Here is a 21916-nt window from a genome sequence, read left to right on the forward strand (position 1 = left end):
GACAGGTTGCAACAGCAGAGGAGACGACAGGTAAAACAGCACAGGGAGATGACGGGGAAAACGACAGGTTCAACAACAAGGTCAAACAACATAAAGTGAAGAAATGCCATGCACTTGATCCCTCATGTAGACACAATACATATGCTCACAGCACATAGACACGACATAAGCAGCTTCCATTACATAAACACAATACATACACACCTTACATAGACACATACATGGACACATGAACACGTCAGAAGACGCATAAACATAATTTATGCAGCTTCCATTACATAAGCAGGATACATATACACCTTACATAGACACATACATGGACACATGAACACGTCAGAAGACGCATAAACATATTTCTGGCACAAATGGAACCCCATACACTAATCCATTTCAATAACTACCTCGTGTCGTGTCTGTGTTTAATAAGGATAAGATAAGTGCCGATAAAACTTGTAAATATATCACAAATACTGCCGCCTTTCTTTTTCTGGGTTTGTTTATTGTTATGGTTTATCATAAACACATACACGTTATGTGTTTTTTCTTTCTCTATCCACCGGCATCTGTTTATTTTACTGCGTCATTCCTTCATGGCGTCTGCTTTTTAAAACACAAATTGATCGAATTGCCGTCGAACCGCACTATTCGGGGGAGGAAGGGGGAGGGACCTCGCCTCGGATCAGAGGTGATGACACGCGCGACACCAAAGCTAGTCCCGCTGCAGGTCTCGCGCCGGTGACATGGTGACTGCACGCGGGATCAGTGTGCTCGCTTTGTGAGTAAAATAGTTTTTCGGACTCTACTGTTGGACTGTAGAGGTAAGTCCACCTAGCAGTGTTTTTGTATCTGTTTTGGTTTTTCAGTTTCAGCTTTAATTATTTACCTTAGTTGGCTTCTGAATAATGAAACATAAAATAAAGAACTGACCCTTACTTTGCAAGGTCAGTGCTGATGTTTAATAACAAGCCGTTATCACTGCACGTAGACGTAGGAGCCTGCTTAGGATCTATCAATATCCATCAGTATTTTATGTGTCAGTTTTCAAAGACACGTCCTGAAAAGCTTCAGTTACAGTTTTGTTAAGTTATGAACATACAACCCAAGTTAACTATGAAGTAACTAAGACTTATTTTACTCCACCTATATTTCAATATTTTAATTAATGCATTAATTTTTGGCTTTATTCCAACAAATAGTTTGTGTTCTTAATTACAGTACACGTTTGAAGCCATATGTACACAATGGCTCAGTATTAATTTAGTCTCCTAGTTGCAGATATGCTGTCTTGTGTACATTGTTACTAAATAGGAAACTTTCTTTGTGATATATATTGATACATAACGTTTTTTTGGATTTAAGTCGATGCAAATTTGTCTTCGTTAACATTTTCACATCTGCCTGTTTGGTCAAAGTTATGACAATGAGGATGACGCAAATTAGAATTTTTGAGAACATTTGGCATCATAAAAGTTCATAACCACACACCGGTGCACATTTTTAAGCCAGACGCTCATGCATTTAGACAATACAAGTACCGCTGAGTTTATGTGAGCAGGACAGAGCAGAAGAAACAAAATCTGCTCAAGGACATTCTCTGAGATAGCAAAGCAACAGGCAGTGTAGCATTCAGTGAGTGGCAGACGTATGGGGCACAGTATATAGACTGACAATGACCTGCAGCAGTAGTAGTGTCTTCCACTGTACTGTTTTTGTGGAGCTGGTGGTGTTAGACTCATACACCATTTTGTATTGCAATCAGCTCTGCAACATTGTAAGGAATTTTCCTGTGCATGCAGGGATGTACTGATTGGAGTATTTTGTGTAGTTACTGTAAGCTGATTGGCTGGTTGTTATAAAGTTTGGATCAGCACATGAATGTATAGCTGAAGGGCTGCCGAACCAGTTGGCTGGCTCTTCACCCATCCAGTGTCTGTTGAGCAAACTGAGAATGGAAGTGTTTGCTGTGGGTCACTGCACGGAGGTGCTCCCTTTGAGTATCCCCTTCTGCATGTTTGCTCTGCACATACGTTCAGCTGTCGGGATCCTCTAAATCTATAGCAAGATTGTTTTCTTTTTTTTTACTTTTTTAAATTCTTCCCGTCCGACCAGAAGTAGATGCTGCACATTCCTCCGCTAGATTATCTTATCTGTTTCAAATACAGACTCTTAAACACACTTCAGAGGAAAAAAAAAACAGTTAAAAGAGTCATCCAGTCTGACTTCAGCAAAGTTCATCTAAATTACCTTAATCTGACATACAATGAAATAAGTACTTGATGATCCTACCGTATGGGCAATACGTTTAGCAGGCCCGTACTGACACTGCACTGTTTCCGGTAGTATATTATTTGCATAAAGCTTCATCACAGCAGTTGTGCCAGTATCTTGTCTGCTCCACAGTGGGAATGTGACTATCTGGAGACCCCACGTGTCGGAGTGAAGAGAAAGATTTAAAAGCCTTGGTGCTTCTTGTGTTTTTCTGTGTGTGTGTGTGTGTGTGTGTGTGTGTATGTCACTAACTGGTATGTGGGCTGGGTTGTGAGAGAAAAAAGCCAGGGGTCTTTATCTGACCTCTCCTGTCATGACCCTTCACCCCTCCCTAAGACAAGCCTTTTGTGTCCGCAGAGCCCAAGTCCCCAGGAGAGTGTGTCTGGGGTGGGAATTTGGGAGTGTGTGTGTGTGTGTGTGTGTGTGTGTGTGCGCGCGCATGCATGTTTATGTGCACGTGTGCAAGAAGTATAGCCCACATCAAAGTCTTACTTAAACATTGTTATCTGGGTTCACCTTTGACCTTGTGGTCATGAGACATCCCTCAAACTAATTCAGCCGTGCCCTCACCGCACAGATGATATATGTGTGTTTGCATACATTAGCAGACTTGTGCACAATGGAAACACGTCTCTCTGCCTGCAGAAGGTTAAAATGTGCCTGATATTGTAGTTTAGATGTAGCTATGGTATAAACTAGACATTGCTATCAGATGCTATGTCTGGAAAATGGCTTTAAATTACACTTTTACACATTTTATATGCATAATATTTACATCCAGTTTAACAAGTTAATAATTAATTAAGTAATACACATGAAAACGATTTAAAATATTGACATACAAATGGAAATGTATCAGATTGGCTGCATAGTGTTTGGATTTCCCAGTACACTACAAAGTGTGTGTGTGTGTGTGTGTGTGTGTGTGTGTGTGTGTGTGTGTGTGTGTGTGTGTGTAAAGGTAGTGAAGAGAATAGGGTTCAAGGGGTCATAAAAAAGCCACAATAGTGTCTCTCTCCCTAGGGTGAAAGAGAGGCCGCAGAAGGAAAAAAAAGAAGAGGGGGAGATAAAAGGATCTCCCACTTCCATGTCAAGGAAAGAGGAAAGAAGGGGGAGGTGGGAGGAGAAAAGATCAACAAAGCAGCCTTAAAAGTTTTACTTGTGGCTTATTGCTGACATCTCTGCCGCGTCCCTTCCTTTTGTGCGTTGCAGCTCTCTTGGATATTTCCAGAAACTCATTTAGATGTAATGACAGGGGGATTTTTGAGATGAATACATATTCTACGACAGCTCAATAACGCGAGTTGAAACAGATGAAAGATGCAGCTTTGGTTTTTGGAATAAATTCAAATTCCCGCATAAGGGTCCTCCGTGGTATATTCATAGAACGTTTTACAAAAGAGATTAAATTCCACCCACCACCCACTCACCTCCCACCCCCCTAGAGCCCCCGGTTGTAAAATGATCAGCACCCTTTTGGTAGAAGGTGTGATTACTTCCTGTCAGGGCTGGCTGGGTTGTGACCGGGCTTTTTGTCTCTCGTTCACTTCGTCTCTCTGCAAGCTGGTGCAAGACCCTAAAAGTCGGCGCTGCCCCTTTCAAAGCGCGGGAGCAGGAGGTGGTCGGGAATGTGTGTGCTCATCTCTTCAGCCAAAACGTGTGAGGAGAATGTAAAGCTGGAAATCTCGGAACAGCCGAGCTGCTAGCATGACGATGTTGGAAATTGTTGAACAAGAACATCTGTTACTGATGTATTTTGACAGTCCCTCAGCAAAGTCAATGTGGATGGTATTTAGATAAAAAATAATTAAACATGCAGTGATTTTAGGTTTCAGTGGGAAATACCTGCTGATTTTGACTGGTTCAGATATATTTATTTTTTTGTGCTTTTTAGGACTGTAACACACAACAAAAAATAGTCTGTGGGTTCTTTGGTAGAGGTAGTAGCTTTGATTTTTTATTTTTTTTTTAACTGTAGGAGTTGCAAGATTATTCCCATTTATGTATAATGCATATACCCCTAACCGTTATCTGATTTTTATTCAATTAACAAAAACTATATCATAGTTCAAACTCTTGGTTGATGTGTTTAGAGAGAAATTGTGGAAATTCTTAGTCTTGTTGCATTTAATGAGTGGGGATATTTTTGTTTTCTCAGTGTCTAAAATGTATTAAATAAAAAATAAAAATTATTGACTTACCATCCATCCATCTGTGGGTATAAATTATTAGCAAATGTACTTTTTTATTATTTGTAACAAATTTGTTACTGATTCTTCATTTCATTAATTACAAATAATTTTACTCTGTTTTTCCATTGCTTTATTATCTTTTGAAAGAAGCCTGTCTTATCTATTATTATAAACAAACCTCTTGGTTGAAAAAAGATAATTTGTCCTTAAATCGATTTGTCTCAAAATTGTCCTTAGAAACAGATGTGCGCTGCTGTTTGTCTGTTAGGTGTGTTTCTATGATAGATGTTACCAACTAGAAGATGGATTATGAGGCTTCAAAATTGTTTTCAAAACCTCTTTCAGTGTGAATGTAGATTTCTTTCTGTTGTTGTTGTTGTTTTTTGTCCCACAACGCGGAACGTGGTTTGGCAAAACAACACATCATTGTAGGACATTATTGAAGGCAGCATATTATTAAAAATATGGCAGAAAGGCTTTTAACTGTGTGAAATAAAGTCTTTTCAGTAAGCTGACCGTCAAGTCGCTCCCTGGCCAATTAACGTCACACAGGCAGGCAGGTTTGTCAGTCTGTTGTGTGAGTTTGGCAGCGAGCTTGTGGTCTCCCAGAGTTTAAAGCAAGGCGGTTAGTGTGATGCTCACTGTCCTAGTTTATTCTTTCTGTTAAGAAATGTTTGCTCTAAGACATATTTGTCCTCTTTAAAAAGAATCCTGTGTTTGTTACATTTATTTTAGATCTGTTTAAGATTAGCGCCGAACTGAACCGTGGTGAAAAGCACAGTCAGAGAGATGCTCTTGGAGAGAAAGCAGAAAAACAGAGGGGGAGCTGTGTCTAGGTCAGGGTGTCCTGACTCTGTCAGCGCAGCTGATTTTATATTATGTTGTTTGGCCAAACGCCATGCGCCCGCAGCCACAATTTAAGCCTGTGTGGATTTGTGTGTGTCTGTGAGAGGAGATGCGTCTCTGGTTTGAAATTATTTTGCACTAGCGTAGGATGTGTCTGAGCCTTTATAAATACCTAAAGGAAGACGTTTTAATTGATGCCAGAGAGCGTTTAAATAAATATAAACTTAAGATTTGAATCTTTTATTAGCTTTTTCTTTTTTTCTAAATATCACAACATCAACAGAGTTCTTTCCTTCACTGAGCTAACACTTCTGCACCTCAAAACCTTCATTTTATTTCTGTGACCATTTCAAAGAAAATGAAAACAAACAGAAGACTTTTAAGGCTCCAGCACTGGGTGGCTGTGTTCTTACAGGACGCCAATGGGGAACTCTTACGCTGGCCAGCTGCGGTCCACGCGCTTCGAGGAGGTCCTCCACAACTCCATCGAGGCGTCCCTGAGGTCGAACACAGTGGTGCCTCGGCCCGTCTTCTCACAGCTGTATCTTGAGACGGAGCAGCTGTTTTTGCAGGACGGTGGGTTGAAGAAATATGAAGGGGGAGCTGCAGTGAGCTCAAGATTAAGGGGTTTATCATTTGTAGTGTATGATTTTGAGTCAACATTTTAAATGTCATTTAAGTACATTTTGCAACGCCTTCATTTGCCATTAAATAACTTTTTTTTGTGTATCCTAAATAGTTCGTACATTGAACGATGTTGAAGATGATGAAGATGGCTCAGAGTCCAACAGCCCACCGATACCGTATCAGATGAAACCTCCACCTGAGGGATGCTGCACCACAGATGGCATGTACATGCATAAATATGTGATGACAAGGATACAGAATTGCTATTTTTTTTAGTTGTCCATGAAAAGAGTATTTTTGTCTAAAAGTGTACCACATCAAAACCAAGAAATCACCTAAATAAAACATGTCTGATGACATGAAGTAGGCTACACGATTTTAAAAGAGCATATCATGTCCTAACCTAACAAAATTAAAGAACCGATTGAACCTAACAGTAGGAATAACATAAGCTCTGTATTCATGATTTAACAATAAGAGGAGACTGGGTATAAATGGCATTTATAGTTCCTTGATCAAATATACTATTGACCATAAAAACCAAAAGACCTGACTCACATTTGACACATTTTGCTGAATATCAAGACATTTGGGAAAACGCTATGTGGAGTGTGGAGGCAAAAGTGAAATTATTTTTGATTTGCGTGTCCTGTTACACCTATCATTTAAGGGAAAAAAAACATCATACTGCCAGTCAGTTGTGGTGGTAGGGAGATAGGGTGGGACTGCTCTCTACCAGAAAGTCCTGAAGGAAAATATCCAGCTATCAAGCACAATTGAGTTATGCAGCAGGGCAATGATTCAAAGCACCACAGCATGTCCACCTCAATTATTCAAAAAGAGAAGGTTTTGGAGAGTCCTAGTTAAAATCTGACCTTAAAGCCAACTTAACATTCGTCACTGATACTAAAAAAAAAGCTGAAACATAGCTCAGTTGTTCTTCCTCTTCAAAAAAAAAAAATTCTTCCACAGCAAAATAAAAAGCGCATTGCCGGTTTTCAAAAATACTTTGTGGCAATTGTTGCCAAGGGTGGCACAACCAGGTATTTAGTTTACATAGAGCCAGGTTGGTTTAAAGTTTTTTTTTTCCTCCTAATAAATTAAATGAACTCTTAAGCACTGGCTTTTGTATTTACTCAAGCTTTCTTTCCTGAAACCAAAATTGTATGTTGTTCTGAAACATGTAAGCGTCTAACGCATCCTCTTGAATATTTTATGAATACGTTCCCTCCTTGCTCTCCAAACAGGCTTTTGTCAGGCTGGCAAAGATCTGCGTTTGTCCTCACTTGCGTCAGACAACTTGGATGTCCCTCCTGGGTTCATGCTAGTTGGGGTAAAATCCCCCTCCCTCCCCGACAACCTGCTGGTCTGCGCTGTGGACCACCGCTTCCTGCCAGACGAACGGGGTCGAAACGCCCTGCTTGGTGAGCCAGAAGACTGGAAAATATGACATGAGTTTCTGTTTAAAAGATTAGAAGATTTAAATAATTTCCAGCCCATGAATCTTGTGCTTGTTTTTGTATCTGAGTGTATTTGTGATGAAATGATCTACATCATTTTGAAGCATATTGTGACCTATTTGCTCTCTGCTACTCCAGGTTTCTCTGGGAACTGTATGGGCTGTGGAGAGAAAGGTTTCCGTTACTTCACAGAGTTTTCCAACCACATTAACCTGAAGCTCAGCACCCAGCCTAAGAAACAGAAGCACTTGAAGTACCACCTCTACCGCAATAACCAAGGCATACTGGTCAAGGGTGCTCCCATCTGCTGGAGGGGAAATGGTAAGAGCTCATGGATCGACTGCTTTTACAAAAGAATTGATCATGTGGCATATCCAATCCGTTTCAATGGGTTTAAGTCTAGTTTACAGCTTTCAATATGCCACTTCAAGTAAATTTAAAAACAAGGTCAAGTAGGAAAAAGAACATTTTACAACATGAATGTATCTTATTATTTTAGGCTGGGGTTTTTGGTTACCAGTTTTAAGCAATGATGCTTTAACCATTGTAGAGCTCCAGTTGTTAAATGGAGACTTATGTTGAACTTTATAAAGATGAGAAAAATGCTTTCTAAAAATGTTTTTTGTTCTTAACACACGTAGAAGAAAAAACACCAGTGACTATTGTAAATATGCATTTTTGACTGCTAAGATGTGAATGTGTGGGTGCAACCAGACAGACTGGTAGGACAAGCGCACAGAGGGGTCAAAGGTGAGATGGTAGAGTGTACACAACGTGAGGTTATGTTTTGAAAAAAGACACTACCTGGGGACAAGATTTGTGCTTAGGGATGTTAAGGCTGTAATACAGTTGTAATGCGGTATCCCCACCTCCACCACCCCGCCCCTTTTTACACTTAATTGTTAGTTATTTGAACCTAGTATTTTGGAATGGAAAGTGTAAGATATAGAGGTTGATAGCAGATTTTCTCCTAACCTGTTTTTTGCTCAAGTGTAGGTTTTAAAACGCTGGAATTTAACATCCATGTTTAAGAGGCCTTTTGTTTCCTGGAAAAGGTTTGCTTTCATAGTAACACTGCGGGGCTCACAACCTAAAAATACAAACCAAACCGAAGGTGAATCCCATTTAGAAGGGTAATGTTTGTGGCAAGTTTCCTAAATCCTTTGTTTTCTTTTTACTTTTCCCATACAAAAAAAAAATAAAATAAAAAAAACAATACAATTTTCCAGGTCTTTAAGTTTATAAGACTTATCTACAAACACAGAATAATTGAGAAAATAATATTCTAACAGAATTGATTAAAAACAGCATTCGCTACAAACATGGAATCAGTCCTGAATTTATTCTATACAAGTAACCAGTCACTTTCTGTTGTCTTTTGTAATTTTACACCAGTAAAAAATAAGAAGGGTACAAAGCAGAGTCCTAGCTTAAGGCACCCAAAGGCAGAACAGCATGTATATTTTGGAAATCTGCAATGATACTATTTAATGTTGACTTATTATTTTTTTGTTTAACTTTACAAAGTTTGACTGTTTGCACACAAACTGTGGACAAGTGAGTGGGGAACGGTATACATTTCATGAAATAGTGTGATGCAGCAACGCTTACAGGAACAGACACAGACTCTTTTGTTGCTATCCTGTCACAAGAACTTACCCCTTGATCTTCTGGAGATTTCTTCAGGAAGTTAGGGGAATCCTGCTGATAAGATATCATTATTCTTGGGTTAGTCTAGATCTGGAGGGAAATTATATATTTTTTTGTTGGTTTTTTTGCATTTTTGTAAAGTTTTTTTGAGTCATATTTTATTATCTTAAGTGTTTAAGTGCTTGGTGGTCAGAGTTTTGTTTCCATTGTTCAAAGCCTCAAACTTCAACATTAAACACTAAACCAAGTTGTACTCCTTCTCACAAACATGGCCGCTTTCAAAGCATTAATCTGAAAGAGCTTTTGTCAGTGAACAACAGATTTTATATATCTTTCAGATGGCCGGATAAGACAGATAAGATCCAGTCTCTCAGAGGGACACCCGACTTTGGATGAACGGCCATCGAACCCAGCTTTGAGTCACGCACCAGGCAGCGTTGCAGGTTAAAGATGGCGCAAAGCTACAGTACTCATTTTGGTCACTTGTTTTGACATAAACATCAAAGCAACTTCCTTGTTGTCTTCTGAAATGTTATTGTATCTAATAAACTTTTGTTCTTTTTGTAAATGTTTAAGGATCACATGTGGAGCCTCAAACAGCTGGTGTCCCCAGCACGCTGATAAATGGGAACCACGCAGCAACTTCCTCCATTTCCCAGCCACCTTTAAATCAGTCAGGACCAGGAAGACCCTCAGCTACAGGTACAGATTCTCCTCCCTGTTTTCTTCAGCCTTTTAATTCTTTCTTGGGTGTATGACATGCATGTCATTTCAAAGAGTGACATATATTATCCTGTTTGGGATCCATACGGGCAATGCCTGCCTGTATTACAGTGTCAATATGAAGGAAATGTCTCAATGAACCTGGTGCTTTTAAAGTACAGCAGAAAAGAAAAAACTATATATATATATATATATATATATATATATATATATATATATATATATATATATATATATATGTATATGTGTGTGTGTGTGTGTATGTATGCATGTGTGTGTATAAAAAGTCTAACATTACATTGACATATTAAAAATAACAATTCTTTCAAGTTGATTGACTTTATCTGTAGGGTTTTGAACATTTAAGATCATTAATTGCATGATTGTGAATCTCCCTTTTTGTTTTTGTTGACCCTGTAGAATGGCTTGATTGGAGTGCAATTATTTTAATAAAATGTTAAGAACATGAGGCCATCTTAGGACATGTATGTTCCTTTAGAAATGACACAGGGCATGCATCAGTTGCTCCGCTTGAGTGTTTTGACTGATGAAAGCATAAACTGTATTTTTTTCTGATTGATGAAGCTACCATATCTAAATAGGTAAATTGAGGTAGCAACGGAGTGTCTTTGATTTGGACGTTTTCAGATGAGGAAGGCTCAAAGTCAGCCATACCTGCAATTTGTAAGAAATAAAATAAAAATCAAAAGAAATTGTGGTGACAAAAACATAAACAATATTCCACTCGTATTGCCATGCGTTTTGGATTTTATTATTATGTTTTATAATGTAAAGAGAAATGTAAGTTTCCTTAATTTACAATTAACTATCATCTTGTTTGCATATAAACAGGATGAGTTTGTGTTGGTTGTCTTTAAGCCCCTCCCCTTTGTGTCTGTCTGTTTCACAAGAGCCCAGCAGCTACTTTTTATGTCGGGTTGGTCACCCTTTGTTTTCCCTGCTTTCATATGCCTGTCCTCAGAGCACTAAAGTTCTGCCTCTCTTTTCTCCTCTATTTTCCCTCTGTCCTTCTCTCTCCCTCTCTCTCGCTCTGTCTGCCTCCTCCATAAACCAGGGTTGTAAAATTCCCTCTGTCTGTCGCATCTTGTCCCCCCCCTGCATTATCTGTGAATGAAACACTTCCTTCCTGGATGTGTTGAGTTTTTTTTTTCATCTCCCTTTTAACAAGCACATCTTTTATGTGTCTCCATTATTACAGCATTTTAACAGATACTTGAGAGAAATAGATGGATAAATGCGTGACTAAAATACAACTGTTTTGCATTACAGTATCCCCAACCCTCTCTCAGCGCATGCTGTAGTTAATGTGTTAATTTGTGAGGTGTTGACATGAGAAAAGTGACTCCTGTGTTTCTCAGGCTATCAATCCCAAAGCGAACTGATTGAAGAATGACAAGTAGTACCGTCTGAGTTAGAGGAATAAAACAGAGAAAAGAACAAAATAACTTCCTATGTAATGCTGTTAAAACCCTGTCTAAATATGATCTTGTTTTTTCTATATGACAGGTCCACATGCAAACGCTGGCCCCCCAAAAAAGAGACACAAAGGCTGGTCGCCTGAATCGTCTGCCAACAGTCTGACAGAGAGTACTGTGAAGTCTGCACAGTCATCATTAGCCTTATCAAAACTATCAGTGACTTCTGTCATCACCAATGGAGCAAGATCAGGTATAAATGTTTGGGCCCACTGTATTTTTAGAGAGATATCTTTGTTTTAAAGCTAATTAGCCTCAGTGAAACGGTGTGCTAAATGTAAATACCTTTCTATGCTTGTTTCCCTTTTATCCCAGAGACTACATCCCTGCAGAGCTCCTCACGGGGGTCCTCAAGTCAACTTTCGCCCCCTGAGGTGTCTGTAACAGTGCCTGATCGGCTGCTACACATCTGCAGGCTGCAACCTGTCATATTTAAAGGTGAAAAGATCAGTTATATGTGTAATTTAAAAGTTGGAGGATTATGTCTGAATTCTGTTGATATCCCATCTACTGTTTGGAAAATAACTTATAACTCTGGGAGAATCTTAGCTTTTGAGTCTTTTCTGTCAATTCATTGACCGTTGGACCGACTGTGAATGCCTACATCTAAGAGCTCTACACATTTTTCCTCTTAATTTCTTATTATTGGCCTAAAGCCTGTCTTTTGATTCTTGCTAGTCCCATATTGCTTCAAAACAAGCTCCCAAGCAAAAGGTCCTGGTTCCATTTTTGTTTCATAATATACATTTGTGAAGGTTCTCATCTTAAATTACCAGATTTGCATACTGCCCAAATCCATTCCTGACTAATTTTTTGTTGTCTTTTTTGTATTTATGTTTTTATATAGATCTGCATCATATCTATATTTCTGCTCTTATTGGTGACATTACCACCATGCTTGTTACTAAGTCAATTTTTGCTTCTAGTTTCTTGTATTAGAACCTTCTTAATCACATTATGGAGACACATAACTGTCATGTGTGATTTAAGTTGGCATTGTATGTTGTTAGTTTTCTGGTGGGGAGGTTTGTGCTTGAAAATTCTCCTTGGTGCTACAAAATGGTGCAAAACATGGGACACGATTGGAGTCCTGCAGTGTGCAAGCCTTATTGTCGATTTAACATACACTCCTGATCAACACCAATTTTAAATGAGGAAAAAAGTAGGGCTGGACGATAACAGTATATATCAATTGATAGATATATTTTGATGATTGAAAAAAGGGTCAGTAAAAAGTTCAATAGAATAACAGTTTTCCTTCCTTTTGCATTCTAGCGATGTAGGTTAATATTACAGTCGTTACATCCTCCCAACCAATCACAAACATAGACCCAAGAACTAAGCCCCGCCCCTTCAAAGTGTTCAGAGAGCATGTGTTCTTTTTTCTTTTTAAAAAAACTTGTAGTTTTGGTAAAAAGTTGGTTGAATAAAGGGTTGAGCTTGTGTGTTCTGTATCTAAAGATGGATCACCAAGCAACAGCATAAAATGGCCAAAGCTGCACTTCAAATGTTTTGAATTTGTTGATAATTATCGATATTGATCAATATGATTTCTATTTTATAGATATCTTTTTTTCTATATCATCCAGCCCTAGAAAAAAGTTACAACTATTTGTTGTTCATGCTTCTGGGTCATAAGCAAGTTGTAAGTTTAGCTTCATAAACTCTTACAACACATTTTTAAAGTAAGTCAAACTTTTTTTATTCTTCCCATTCTTTAGTATATTTTGTTTGTAATTCTTACAACTGAAGGTAGGGTGTGGCATGTATTTGTTTCCAAATCCACGTTTGTGGTGTGTGCTAGGCATGTTAATGTTGATAGGTCTTTACATACTTTAAGCCATAATCCATAAAAAAGGCAGACTGTGCCAGAGAGCAAGTAGATAGTCATCAGGTAAATCTCCCATGCCTTTTTGGGCATGTGTTAGTAAGTGAGAAACCCAATTGAAACATCATGTGTCCTGTGTAGTGGTTCCATGAAGGCTTAAAACAAGTGTTACTGCTTCCATGCATGGAAGTAATGTGTATTCTTCACAGAAATCATGGCTTAGTGCTTGCTATTTTTTTCTGGGATGTTTTTGTCTCAGTACATCCAAACATTGTTAGCTAATTCTATTCATATATATTGTTTTTGGACCAATAGTAGTTTATCTTGCTGTTTTATGGGCTCTACACACGGGTACCGACAAACGACATCGACAGATGGCTGTCATCGTCACAGCAGTGAAACCCAACATACGGGAAGCACCAGCGACGGCAGCGTTGCAAATCGCGTTCACAGGTCTCTAAGAAATTTAATTGGTTATGAAATTGGAGGTATCTTGACATTTTTCAAAGCCGTCCATGACAGAAAAGGCTGAAAAGTCTGAATATCTTACAGGAATTGACTGAAATCTTGCTTTTACATCTACTCTACAAGAGAAAAAAACTATCTTGGGTTCATCTAATTTTACAGACAAGAAAACAGCATGGGAAATATCATCTTTTGATGCCAGACCAGATAAATGGCTGCAGTGCCATGCGACAGCGACAAAAGTCAAACATTCAACTTTCTTGTGTCACGTCACAAGCCCGCGTGTGCACGTCTACGAGCTTGAAATTTCTCATGAACGAATGTCGCTGGTCACTAGGCTGGAGGAGGGCAAGCCATTGTCATCTCATCGCACAACTTCCACAGCAAATGATAGAACAGGGAGGGACATTGCCTCTCAAATATCAACCCTATTACTTACACGTGAAAAAGATGCATTGATTAAATGAACTGCCGAAATCCATGTAATTTATTATATTCACTTTAAATCCTATCTTTTTTTTCTGTACATTTCCTATTTCTACAGGTCATGGCGCTCTTCCTCAGCTCACTGGTAACACAAGTGATGTACTTGTCAGTTCTCTTCTCCGGAGTTGTTACCTGAGCTCACAAACACTCCCCAGAGTCTACCAACATTACGGACCATCGCCTATTCAACCTCTCTCTGCTGAGATGCAGATTCTGCTCACCGTTTACTATCTTGTCCAGCTAGGTCAGTGCAAAACGTTTTCCAAATTTAGTGTGGAGTTTATTTTAATAAAGTTTGAAATATAATTTGTCTTAAAACAACTCAAGTGAAACTTCTTCCAAAAAAATAAAAAAATACTTCTACTCTGACAGTAATATGGCTTTTTTTATACACCTATCACACTGGTGTTTTACAGCATATATATAAACTGCACACATCATCCCCTGCTATAAAACTTACATACATGCTCTGCAAATGCTGCAGCAATAACCCACTAATAACATACCTAACCTGGGTTTGTACCATGCAGATGCTCTATAAGCACCAATGAAGTTTCACATGCTCAAACGTAGGCCAGGCAACTGATTGCTGCTTGACCTACTTTTGAATTATTTCAGCTAAAAGTCATTAATCGGTGGGAGGACCTTATAGAACATTAAAGGTTAGGTCACAGATGGTCACCTGATCCACCAAAAGTGCATAAAATAAGATGGTGATGACAGTCCTGATTTAATTCATTTCAAAAATACTTTATTAATTCCAAAGTGAAAGCTGAACAACACTAAATTCTACGCCCTTCGTCCCATTGCACATGCCCTATACAAAACAAGGGTATACAATAAGCACCACACGTACTTCAAAGAGATTACAAATTTTGTTTTTCCACAAAATTAACTTTGTTTGATCAGTTATAAACCCGTGTAACACATTTTGATATGCCAACATACATGGTAAGAAGCGTGTGACAGCAGCTTTGTCTTTCTCACCCAGGCCCTGAGCAGGTCCCCCTCATTGAGGACTTGGAGCAGATATTTATGAGGTCATGGAGGGAATCTCACCTCAGTGAGATCAGACAGTTTCAGCAGTCACAAACACAAGGAACCCAAGGGAGGCACTATGGCATAGAGGTTAGACAATGCAAGAAAAATATCAGCCTTGTGAAAGTTTAATGAAATTTCCGTAAGTAACACTGGATAGAATAATATACCTGAACAAATCATTACATTTGATTGTCCTCAGGTACCCCCTACTTTGCCTGGGCTCCCCCAGCATCTTTCTTTACCTCCCCAGAGTCAGCAGCCCCTCACCCCTAGTCAGCTTCCCTGGCTCGCCCAGCTCGCTGCCTCCTCCTGTGGGGAGGGTGTGGTGGTGTTGGGGGAAGATGTCAAATCCTTGGCTCAGGGGCTTCAGCAAATGTTCAGCAGGTTGATTGATGGGCGGCTTGAAAACACAAACTATGTGGTCATCATCGTCACTTCACCAAGACAAGAAACTCAGTCCTGTGTGGTGGTAACAGGTGAGAGCTGTGGTTTAATAAAACACAGTGATGCTCTGCTAAGTTTGGACTGAAGATTGACTTAATCTGAAGGAAAAGAGCTGATATTGACAAAGTTTATCTTTTTCAGGTAAACACCAGTGTCGTGTTTTAGCAGAGAGCATGTTTTCGCCCAATGAGGGACTGAAAGAAATCAGCCACCAGCTCCACACAGGAGCTGCCCAGGAACTTATCCACTATTGCAATTCACTTGGACAAGGTGTGTCTATCTGTCTTTGGCTTGTTCATTTGTGATTTAATCAGAATTTTCTGAAAGAAATTTGTGTGGCTTTCTGTTTCTTAGATGGCAATTTGGATTCCCTTCTGGACCGTGCCAGTGCTGAGCACAACGAGGCATCACCCCCATCCAGTAGTCAGATGTTAGCTGAGGAGAAGACTCCCAAGGCCGCACACAGCCCCAAAGACCGACCTAGTCCAAAAGATTCACAAACACAAAGTTTAAAAGACACACCCAGCCCTAAAGAGACAGCTTCAAGCCCCAAAGACACTTGTTTAGGTAAGAAGAACTTTAGACGCTGTGCTCAATGAATTTTAACTCAATAACCATATTGGAAGAACCAGGCAATAACTATTTAAAGAGGTGTTTCTTAAAAGTACTTCAGTCGTCATTTGTTATGTAATATTTGTATTATTTTTAGGTACCTATTTTGTTGGTCAGTATTTGAAAGTAACAGTCTTATGAAGATGCAACAGTCAGATGAAGATCCCACAGTTCAGATCCTAGAAGAAATGTAACATTGTAACATTGAGTACCATTAACTGCAAAATTACCAAAACACAAGGGGGTCTTTTTGGGTTTTGTTAGTTATTTATGATCAATTGTTAGGACTTCAAGAGAACAAAAGGAAGAAGGGGGAAAAAATGCCACATCAGCCAGTTGATGCCTGCACCACCCCGGGCATATTTAAAAAAAAACAAACTCGGTCCTGTGCTCATTACGCCCGATTGTTCTTAATCTCTGCGCAACCCTATAAATTAAATAATTGTCCAAACCCTGAAAAAAAATAAGTGTCTCTAAAAAAAAACCTGTTCCTCCGCAAAATATATACACAAAAATAAGTTTGGCAAAAAAAAAAAAAAAACGTATTCAGTCCGTTTCCAGCACAAAGAAAGAAAAGTTAAAAAAACAAAACCGTTGAGGCCCATTATAACATCTGCTGCGCTATTAAATTTATAAGGCATAGTTTATTACGATTTTGTAAACCAGATGTTTCTCATAGGGGACAGCTTCATATACATATACAAGACTTCCTTTTTAAGAAAAAAATAGTAATCACAATGATGATAACCATTTTATCCTTCATGTTAAAAATTTTTTTAATGCAAAATCAACATGACAACGTTACAATCTTTGTTTACATATTTGCTAGAATGCTATCAGATTCTTAGGCTGTTAAGGTCAGCTAAACAGGTAACTATAGAATAAATCAGATTTTATCTCAGTAGTAATTAAGTTTATGAAATAAAATTCAGTTCCAAATTTCTGTCACAATGTCAGATTGAGTTGCATCCTTTTTTATTCTACCTCTTTTGTACTTTATGTATATTTTGTATCTAATAATGGCAATGTGCATATTTGTGCTTTCAGAATATAGAGTAGAGTGGCGTGAAGTTCGTCCCATCCAGCTGGCCGTAGCTAGAAAGCTGCTGTCCCATGTTTGTGCCATCGCAGACTCCAGCACACAGAACCTGGACCTCGGTTCTTTTAACAGGGTCAGTTTCCTCATCCTCGTCCCACCTTCCGAGGTCTCATTTCAGCAGACTGTTCTTCACCTCTGGAGCTCTGGTTAGTAAAATATTTGTGTCTTTAACTTTATGGATTTGGCACATTTTTAGTGCAACGATAGTCAAGAGCTATGACACAGTGTTGGAACGATTTGTTTTCAGTATATATACTACTGGTTAAAAATGTGCACACTTTGTGTTTTCCAGGTGTCCTTCAGGAGCTCGGTAGTTCAGAGCAGGATTTTGTCTCTCAGAGAGATGCAGAGCGTTATGTTGTGAAAATGGACCAGAGCGCTCAGTCACGAATCGACAAGCTGACCCAGGATGCACAGAGCAACTCCTACACACTCTACATCCTGGTTCATGACCACGCCCACTGGGATATTAGCAGGTTTGGATTTAGAAAACCTCAGCTCATTGAAATGATACAACAAAGACGAGACAATCAATCGTATTCATGGTTCTATATGTCCCTGTTCTGTCCCCAAACAGCACATCCTACAGCAGCACAGACAGCAGTCTGGGGCTTGTCGATCGGCTGTTAAACTCCCGACAGGTGAAAGATGCCACAAACATTTTGATTCTGCACGTCACCTCATTCCCCTTCGCTTTGCAGACGCAGTGCACTCGCATCAGCCCTTACAACGAGATACACTGGCCGTCTGCATTCAGCAATGTGAGTCTAAACTCTTCAAGGGCTACACATTTGGTGAGACAGCAGTCTGATTTTCAGTGCTCGTGTGTGTAGGATGTGGACCTGTATCATGAGAGGACGCAGTACTTTGGTGTGTCAGAGCTTTTGGAGTCAACCCGCTCAGGAAGCAGCCTGCCACTGATGCGATACGATTCCTCTTTTGAGAGCACGACATCAACCCTGGAAGAAAGGTCCGACACCCACGTACAATGTTCTTAAACAGCTAAACTCTAATCAAGTTTAAAACCAAATTACAGTAGAAACTCGCCTTTTCTTTTTGTTGTTTTCAGATTTCCAAAGCTGCACAGTGCTGTAATCCGGACTACAGTCTTAGTCCAACAATACTGCGTCGCTCTGATGGCTGCATCGGGCAAAATCAGCAGCTCTCACAATCTCCACAAACACACCTCTGTGGAAACCATGGAAATTGTCCAGTCTCTGCTCACCGCCGTGCGGCAGTGTCCCGCCCATCATGGTCACATGGTCCTGCTGCGGATCCCTTCTCTGGCTCTGGCAGCTTGGGCCCACCGACGGCTGTCCAGAGTGAGGAAGCAGCTGGGTCTGGAGGAGAGCTTTGAAATTATTCTGGGGAACCCCACCCAAGTTTTGACGATTGGGCAGACTTTCACTGATCAGATTAGGGTAGGGTATTGGTTCTTGATATCTTTCCCTTTGACATTAAGAATGTTATTAGAAATAAAAATGAGTTATCATTCTGTAGATGCTGTATATTATTTTTTTTTCTGCTTATGCACTGCAGATTTGGTTAAAGATCCAAGATGCTGAATGGGTTCCTCATACCTACTTAGAGCTGGAGGCCCTCCCTTGCATCCTGATCCTGTCGGGTGCTGAACCGCTTGGAGAATCATTACCTAGGTGCACACTGAGTTTTGACTGAAGATTGTTGACTTTAGATTGGACAAACTTTAACAAGAAATATACCAAGCTTCAAAAAAAAATGTCATATGTAGGTAACGTAGTGGCATTTCTTCTTGTGACAGGTCATTAAAGTATTGTGACCTCCGCGTGATAAGCTGCTCGTACCTTCAACGGACCACTCTGGAACAGGAGTTGGGACTGGCTGCTTATCTGGTCAAGGCAGAGTCACAACCACCACACAACCCTGGACCAGGAAGCGACGTGATTGAAAGTGATGCTGAGAAACTCAGCAGCACTGACAATGAAGAGGAGGAGGGGCAGGACAACGGTATGATGATAAATGAAATCAGCTGATTTTTGCATATGACCTAATTTCTTTATTCCTTAAAAACCCTCTTGTGTTTTTGGATAATTTCCAGGAGACTGCCCTTTACAGCCCTCTCAGCCTCTGCAGACCTGCCCTGATAGTAGAACTGTGGATGCCCTTCCACCTCAAGTTACCACCTCTTCAAATGCTCTAAGAGATACCTCGGAGAATGTACAGTCTCCCTCAAAAGCCCAGATTCAACTTCAACCCCAGACCTCCTCTCAGTTATATTTGCAAACTACCCCTAACTCCCAAAGCCATCCCCAAGTTCAAAGCTACGCCCAGGTCCAGCTGGGTTCTCAGCAGCAGGCACACCTCCAAGGTCAAAGTCTACCACCATCTCAAACAAATGCTCCATCCTACAGTCAAACAGCCACCCATCAGCAGCCTGTTTCTCAGCCTCAAATTCCCTCCAAATCTGCATCCTCGGACTCTTCATCCCCACGGGCCTCCTCCCCTCATCTGAGCTGCTCTTGGGCAAGAGGATTGAGTCGTCCTCCATCTGTGCTCCTCCCTCGAGCTCTGTACGACATTATCACAGCCAGTGACAGCAGTGGCCTTCCACGGTGCACTTCATTCCTGCCACACATATCCGTTGCCTGGGCAAGCAGCTTCAGGTAGAAAAAAACTTTACTTCTTATATATTGCAATAGGTTTGTCGTTACTTGTTGGACGCCTTTTAATAATTTATCAATCCTACAACTACAAACTTTAATATGTTTATTTAAGATGTTCTGCTTGCTGTACAGTGGAAGGAACATAATACATGGTATATATTTATTTATTATTTTTACAGATAAAACTGAAAGTATGGCATGCATTTATATACATCCTTCTTGAGTCAACACTTTGTAGAGCCATCTTATGCTGCAATTTCAGCTGCTTATCTGTAGAATTATGCCTCTTACAGCATTTTACGAAAGAGACATTTTTGCAGAATAGTTCAAGCTCAGCCAAACTGGACAGAGAGCAGCTGTATACATGGATTTTCAAGTTTCAATCAGATTTAGGTCTTTACCTTGATTGGGACATTCTAATAGATGAATATACTTTGATATATATACTTTAAATTGTTCTATTGTAGCCAGTGTTGTTATCCTGCTTGAAGGTGGACCTTCACGCCAGACTCTTTTTTTCCCCAATTTTTTTTATTTATTTTAGTTCATCGTCCAGTCAAACCCGAACAATGTCCCTTCTAAAGAAAACTGTTCACTGCATCATGCTACCACCATCATGATTCACATGATGTGTGGATGGTTCATTCAGTGCAGGGCTCTCTTCCTCCCCACATCGCATGTTGAGGCCACAAATTTTAATTTTTCTTTCCCCCGACCAGCTCACCCTTTTCACACGCTTGCTGTGTTTTCCACTATGACACCTTGCTACTTTTCCATAAAGACCAGATTTGTGAAGTCCATGCCATACAGATGTCCTGTCAATGTATTCTCCTACTTTAGCTGTGGATCTCTGCTGAAACTCCAGAGTTACCATGAGCCTCTTGGCCTTTTCCCCAACTAGAGTTCTCCCATCAGATTTGTAGGACAGCCATGTGTTGGTAGGTTTGTTCTACCAACACATGTTGTTTTTATTAATTCATGGCTTGAACAGAGTTCCCTGAGATGTTAAAAGCTTGTTGTATAACCCAACCCTGCTTTTAATTTCTCCAGAATGTTATCTCTGACCTGTCTGCTGTGGTCATTGGTCTTTATGATGTTGTTTCTTCACTAATGTTCCCTAACAAACCTATGAGGTCTTCATAGAACAGCTGGATTTATGCTGAAATTAAATAACACAAGTGGATTACATTTACTACTTTTAACATATTTTGTTTAGAGGTTTAAGATTGAAAATTGTTTATTCTAACTGCAAGCCATCGCTTAACAGATTTATGTTTGTAGATTATACACCACTCAGCTGTGTAGATCTGTCTCTTAAAATTGCATTAAAAATACTAAAGTGTTTGGTTCTAATAGGACAAATGTGAACAAGTTAAAGGGGTTTACATTTTTGCAAGACAACTCCTTTCCTTTAAACCTAAAAGCAAGAAAGTCCATTGGTGTGTCAAATGTGAAAGATGCAAAAGGAACCTATGTTTATTTAAAAAAGAAACATCTGCTCTTAATGTGTGCTTCTAGCAACCTAAAGCACAGAAGGCTAGACCTAAAGGTACTTTTTTAGTTTATGGAGATAGAGATGGTGGAATAAATGCCTGTAGACTATTGTCAAGGATCATGCGCTTTAATTTGTTTTTACTTGAACGATACCAAAAGATGTTCAAACAGCATCAGTGTGTGAAACGGTGGCAACGACTAAATAGATAGGCTAGACTGTAGAGGAGAGTCAAAATGGCATGCATGGTAAGATGAGTTTTGTTGTTTTTGCTCAGACCTCTTCTCAGTAAAATGATGACATGCACAGAACAGTCGCTCTATTATCGTCAGTGGACGGTTCCTCGATCCTACCACATGGACAGCAACAACCGAACTGAAGGACGAACCGACAACTTTCATCCTCGCAGGCTGCTGCTTAGCGGGCCCCCGCAGGTAGTATGAGTCTGGCTTTCTTTCTTCCATTCAGCTTCCGGCTCAAGCATTGATTGACCCAGATTTTTCGAAAGAACAGGATTTTGTCTTCTTCACATATTTACAATGAAG

General features: G+C 39.8%; 1 protein-coding gene across 2 annotated transcripts in view; it reads left to right on the top strand.

Moving 5' to 3' along the window:
• Nucleotides 1-731: 731 nt before the first annotated feature.
• The window catches only part of greb1 (growth regulating estrogen receptor binding 1), a 28665-nt gene continuing 7480 nt past the window's right edge, over nucleotides 732-21916 (top strand). For both annotated transcript variants that reach the window (XM_012868007.3, XM_021319238.2), the window contains exons 1-23: nucleotides 732-818; nucleotides 5722-5882; nucleotides 6046-6153; nucleotides 7181-7357; nucleotides 7532-7714; nucleotides 9382-9486; nucleotides 9620-9745; nucleotides 11294-11455; nucleotides 11578-11700; nucleotides 14100-14285; nucleotides 15033-15169; nucleotides 15282-15558; nucleotides 15668-15796; nucleotides 15881-16093; nucleotides 17186-17383; nucleotides 17530-17713; nucleotides 17815-17998; nucleotides 18071-18207; nucleotides 18307-18658; nucleotides 18777-18892; nucleotides 19018-19223; nucleotides 19315-19879; nucleotides 21649-21805. In XM_012868007.3, coding sequence (XP_012723461.2) covers nucleotides 5729-5882; nucleotides 6046-6153; nucleotides 7181-7357; nucleotides 7532-7714; nucleotides 9382-9486; nucleotides 9620-9745; nucleotides 11294-11455; nucleotides 11578-11700; nucleotides 14100-14285; nucleotides 15033-15169; nucleotides 15282-15558; nucleotides 15668-15796; nucleotides 15881-16093; nucleotides 17186-17383; nucleotides 17530-17713; nucleotides 17815-17998; nucleotides 18071-18207; nucleotides 18307-18658; nucleotides 18777-18892; nucleotides 19018-19223; nucleotides 19315-19879; nucleotides 21649-21805 — 4179 coding nt within the window. In that variant the 5' untranslated portion in view covers nucleotides 732-818; nucleotides 5722-5728. The remainder of the gene's footprint in view (nucleotides 819-5721; nucleotides 5883-6045; nucleotides 6154-7180; nucleotides 7358-7531; nucleotides 7715-9381; nucleotides 9487-9619; nucleotides 9746-11293; nucleotides 11456-11577; nucleotides 11701-14099; nucleotides 14286-15032; nucleotides 15170-15281; nucleotides 15559-15667; nucleotides 15797-15880; nucleotides 16094-17185; nucleotides 17384-17529; nucleotides 17714-17814; nucleotides 17999-18070; nucleotides 18208-18306; nucleotides 18659-18776; nucleotides 18893-19017; nucleotides 19224-19314; nucleotides 19880-21648; nucleotides 21806-21916) is intronic.

Source organism: Fundulus heteroclitus, chromosome 4 (assembly GCF_011125445.2).
Source record: "Fundulus heteroclitus isolate FHET01 chromosome 4, MU-UCD_Fhet_4.1, whole genome shotgun sequence".
NCBI classification, from domain to species: domain Eukaryota; kingdom Metazoa; phylum Chordata; class Actinopteri; order Cyprinodontiformes; family Fundulidae; genus Fundulus; species Fundulus heteroclitus.